The sequence below is a fragment of the Trichoderma aggressivum genome (genome assembly GCF_033847375.1).
Source record: "Trichoderma aggressivum f. europaeum strain CBS 100526 chromosome Unknown scaffold_016, whole genome shotgun sequence".
Lineage (NCBI taxonomy): Eukaryota > Fungi > Ascomycota > Sordariomycetes > Hypocreales > Hypocreaceae > Trichoderma > Trichoderma aggressivum.
Window position 1 is genome coordinate 457,130 of NW_026946382.1, and position 5,024 is coordinate 462,153.

General features: G+C 57.5%; 1 protein-coding gene across 1 annotated transcript; it reads right to left on the reverse strand.

Annotated features, from left to right (window-relative positions):
- Positions 1-290: 290 nt before the first annotated feature.
- On the reverse strand, positions 291-4,798 carry Triagg1_4969 (uncharacterized protein; the record flags this gene model as incomplete). Its single annotated transcript, XM_062899431.1, has 3 exons — positions 291-1,416; positions 1,482-4,010; positions 4,074-4,798. 3 exons carry the CDS (start codon positions 4,796-4,798, stop codon positions 291-293), a joined length of 4,380 nt encoding a protein of 1,459 aa, XP_062756150.1.
- Positions 4,799-5,024: the final 226 nt, after the last annotated feature.

The window sequence follows — 5,024 nt, forward strand, 5'->3', positions numbered from 1 at the left end:
AAGTAGAAACCATAGGCACAGCATTACTGGCTCCTAATGATAAATAAAAAGTTTCGAAAAAAGTAACTGGTAAATGACAAAATCTCTCTCAAACTCGAAACCGAAACATATAAAAGCATTGTGTTCGTTTTCGTGCTAAACGTACACGCTGCCGGGCCTCTCTCTTTCTCTTCCTTTCTTTGCTTCTGGTTCAACATCAACATCAACTTCAAATAAAATCAAATCTCTCCCCCAACAGTGTGAAGAAAGGCCAAGACCTACTCCCCCTTTCCAATCGCAATTTAGCAAGCCTATTCCAGAACTCGGCCGGCAACAGCAGCTTGGCTCTTGTCCTTTGTCGTCGTCTTCTTGAGAGCTCTTCCGGCCTGGATCTCTCCCAGGAAGCCGGAGGGACGGCCGCCGCCGCCTGCTGCTGGTAATGCCGGAGCACCACCAGGAGGGGGAGGAGGTGGGGGAGGAGGTGCACCGCCAGGCAACGCCGGAGGAGGAGGAGGACCTCCCATAGGAGCCATTGGCGGCGGGGGAGGTGGGCTTCCAGCATCTGGCATGGGAGGAGGTGGTGGAGGAGCGCCGACAGGCGTTCCACTCGGCAGAGGTGGAGGAGACGATATCGCCTCGCTTGCCGGAGCAGGCGTGGATGGCGATGACTCTCTACCAGCAGCGGAGAGCGGCCTTGGTGGCGCCATGGTACCGAACAAGATGGACGCCAGCTGAGCAGCGTTGCCACCGCCGGGCCGGTCATCGTCAGAGTCTTCGTCGTCCGACTCCTTGTCGGAGCCCCAGTCGTCGGAATCGGCTCGCTTGCGGGACCAAGGCTGGGCGGGCGCGGGAGTTGGCACGGGGGCGGACTTGATATCCTGCGTCATGCGATGGAACGGGTTGGTGGAAATGTCAGCCGCAGGTGTTGTTGCCTCCTTTGGCGCAGCTGGGGAAGATGCTTCTGATGATTGCGACATCATTTTGAAGTAAGGGTTTTTGCTCTCCGTCTCAGCGGGGGGAGAAGTAACCACCGTGGGAACAGGTGGAGGGGAGACGGCCGAAGGGGGAGCGGCAACGGCAACGGCAACGGGAGCAGGTGGTGAGCTCACTCTCTGCTCAGGCGAGGGGGTAGAAGCCTGTGGTGTAGCCTGTTGCTGGCCTTCGTCTTCATCGGATGACGAGCTATCCTCGTCATTGATAGACTCGAGTTGGCGCTGCAGCTCAAGTTCACGCTGTTTGGCAGCCTCCATCTCTGCACGACGAGCAGCCAGCTTGGCTTCCTTTTCCTTGGCTTCTGCCGCAGCTGCCTTCTTCTTCTTCTTCTCCTCTTCTTTTCGCAGCTTTCCTTGTCGAACCTGTTCCTCCAGAGCCTTGAGCCGTTCCGCAGCTTCACGTTGCTCCTTTTCGAATTCGTCTTCCTCCTCTTCGACTTTTTGCCTGTAACCAGAATCGTTAGCGATCTATCACTGAAAAAAAGGGCAATAGAATACTTCATGACATACCTCATTTGTTCGGCCTCCCTCTGTTGCTGCTCATGCTCCCGAGCCAAGCGCTCCTCTTCGGCGGCCTTGGCAGCCTCTTCCTCTGCTTTTCTCGCTGCATCGCGATCATTTTCGGCCTTCCCTCCCTTTCTTGACGGAGGTGGCGGAGGCTTCTTAGCCGCAACCGCCGGCGCCTCTTCCACGGCCGGAGGTGGGACTCCCTGTTCCTCAGCGAGGCGAGCCTGTCGCTCAGCTTCTCGGCGGGCGTCCTCCTCCTCAGCCTGACGTAACTTGGCAGCTCTTTCGCCCCTCTCGCGCTCTATACGCTGAGCAGCTGTCTCTCCAGACTTGGTCGGTGCCTTGATACCCAGCGCTGCGAGACGCTCAGCCATGCGCTGTTCGGCTTGCTGCTTGATAAAGGCAGCACGCTCCTCAGGCGTCTTGTACGAAGAGTACGAACCGCCACCCGCTGTAGAAGAAGGAGTGGCAGTACGCGAAGCCGGAGCGGGACTTTCGTCCTGCTGGGGAGCTGCGGCAGCAGCTCTTTCTCGGCGAGGCTCGTCTGCTGCCGAGGGTCGTGTAGAGCGCTTATCTTGGGCCCGGACGCGGGCTGCCCGGCTCTCGCGCTGGAGATCGAAGATGAAGTCTCGAACTTCATCCTCAACACCGAGAGCGTCCTCCCAGCGACGTCTCTCATGCTCACTGCTGTTGTCCTTCCCAGCGTCGTTGAGGCTGTCTTCGATGCTGCGCGAGAAGTCGCGGACGCTTTCCTCAACATCGCGGACCATACGCTCATTGCCCTCCTTTTCATTCTTAACCTTGATGGTCTCTTCCTCGAGCCTCTTGGGGGCATCAAAATCCTCAGAGGTGGTCTCAATCTTCTTGCCTGTCAGAGCAGCAGTTCTCTGCTGCATCATGGCCCTGGCTCGAGCCTTAAGCCGGTCCGACTCAGTGACTGATCCGCCGGGACCGGTTCCGACAATGGACGACGCGCTGCCGGGGTGAGCCTTGGCATCCTTGAGACGGAAAAGCTCAAGTCTTGCTTCCATGATGGCCTTTTCTGCCTTTCGGACTTGGGATGCAAGTTGGGGAACCTTATCCGTGAGATTCTGGAGCTGGCGCTTCAGAGCTCTCGTCTCGGCATCCGAGTTACCAACGGCCAGTGCAGCGTCTGGGTGCGCATCAATATCATCTTGGATACGTCGGATGCGACGGTAGAGTTCCTCTGCCTCGCGGCGATCGCGTCGGTCCAGGATGTCGTCCTCTTCATTATTCTTCTCATCAGTGAAATCCATAGCGTCGAGCAAGATCTGCTTCTCCCTAATCTTTTTCCTTAGTTCATCCAGGGTCAACTCATCGTTGGAGCCGACAGAAGACGCGGCCGGGGATTCGGCTCGGGGAGAGGCTCCTCCTAGCCTTCGGCGGGCGCTAGACCTGTATCCAAACTCCTCATCGTCATTCCTGAATACTGTAGCATCCTTGCGTCCGTCAGCAGCGGGGCTGGGGCCGCCTCGGAATGACCGATTCTTCATATAACTAACGCCAGTCTTTTGGGGCAGCAGGGCGGCACCAGAGTTCTTGCGCAAGTCAGACTCTTCATGCAACATCGACTTCAGGGTGCCGATGGACTGGCTGAAGTTGCGAGTAGAGGGTGGGACAAGCTCGGGAGGCAGCACGTTGGGCATGGGGTATCCGTTGAGCTTTCTGTAGATTAAATGCATAGCGACAGCAAATTCGTCCAAGTTCAGGCGGCCCTTGTTGCCGTGGTCGGCCAACGTCCAGACTCTCTCCAAGTCGGGCTTCTCAAGGCCACTTTGGCCGAAGATTTCAATGGCCGTGTCGCCACCGATATAGCCCTTCCTAAGACCATCCCAGGCTTTGAAGAGGGCATCGTATCTGGTCTTCTCTTCCTTGGTAATGGCCCACGGAATGACGGCATTGCCCTGAAGGCCAGCCGTGGTAAAGGTACCACCTTCACGGCCCGCCTGAGGCATCATGCGAGCCTGTAGCGCATCAATGTTGGGCAACCCAGATGCAGGAGCATTGACAAGACCCCATTGACCTGGCATTCCTGTGGGTTGGGCATTCAATGGGGCTACCATGCCACCAGGGCCGCCGTATCCGGTAGGCATAGGGGGCAATGGAGGAAGAGGGCCATTGAATCCTGTTGGCTGGGGATTTTGTAAGTTGGCGAAGCCCGTTGGCTGAGGTTGGAGACCTTGCGACTGTCCTCCAAATCCTTGCTGTTGTGCCTGTTGCTGTCCAGGAAAGCCCGTCAACTGCGCTTGGAGAAGCTGCGAGTTTGATGGCGGTGGTGGTTGCGGCTTCGGCTGTTCAATGGTGGGCACATTGCTCGCCTGGCCCGCAGAAGAGCCTTCATCTGCCACGCTAAAGCCGATGATATCGACCATGCTAGACACCTCGTTTTTGACATGGTCGGGCAAGGTTGGCGGTAGCGTCTTGCCCGTGAGCTTCAAGTTGCAAAGGTACATGGCAAGGGCGAATTCGGGAAAGTATAGCTGTCCCGCTCGCGTGGTATCCGCTAAAGTCCTATATGGCCTTCTGTTAGTCTCTGCATGAATGGTAGCGAAGAACAATGGCTTGTTTCCTTACCAGATGTGTGACAGGGAATCACCATCCAACTTGGAACGTATCAAAAGGTCTCTGGCCTTTTCTCCCGACATTGTCGCCGAGCCATCTCCCACAGCGGACTTGAAGAGCGTCTCGAACTTTGCTTGATCCGCGGCGGTGATGAAAGATAGCCTAATGTTGGGGATCTTGCTCTGCGACTTTTCGCCTCTTCGTCCCTGGGGCTTGGCCGTACCGCCGGTCTGGAAGGACGCGGCCACTTCTGCGAACCCAGTCGGCTGCGGCTTTATCGGAGGAGGAGGAGGAGAGATTGTCGAGCTGGACTGCGGCGGCGGCACGGATGGAAATCCCGTCGGCTGCGGCACCTGCTGCTGAAGTTGAGGCGGCTGCTGTTGCTGCTGCTGTTGAAACTGCTGCTGGAATTGGGTAGGAATCGACGGCATTGGCGGGGCGCTCGATATCTGAAACTGCTGCTGCGGCTGAGCCTGTCCCGGAAACCCGGTATACTGCTGCTGCAACGGCTGCTGCGCCGGCTGGTATCCCGTCTGCTGGGCCTGCAGCGGATATCCGGTGTATTGCTGCTGCAATGGCTGCTGTCCGAAGCCCGTGGGCTGCGGCGCAAAGGGGCTTGGCTGTTGACCCGGCTGCTGGCCAGGCCCAAGACCGCCAAAGGAACCGCCATACTGCTGCTGTCCAGTCCCCGGGCGAGGACTGTTGCCTCCTAAGAAGGCGTTCGAGTTGGAATACATCGTCAACGCCGTGGGCACGCTCGGATGTCGTCGGATATCTGTCGCCTCAGGAGGTTTCAAAATGAGGAGCGCGAGAGCTCCGCAGCTCGAACGAGACGCAGGCAAGTCAAAGAGAGCGAGAGCGAGAGCGAGAGCGAGAGAGTGAGAGAGCGAAGCACGAGTGAGTGAATCAAGGGGCAGAATTGAGGCCCCAAAGCAAGAAATCAGGCGTCAGACGCAGACAAAG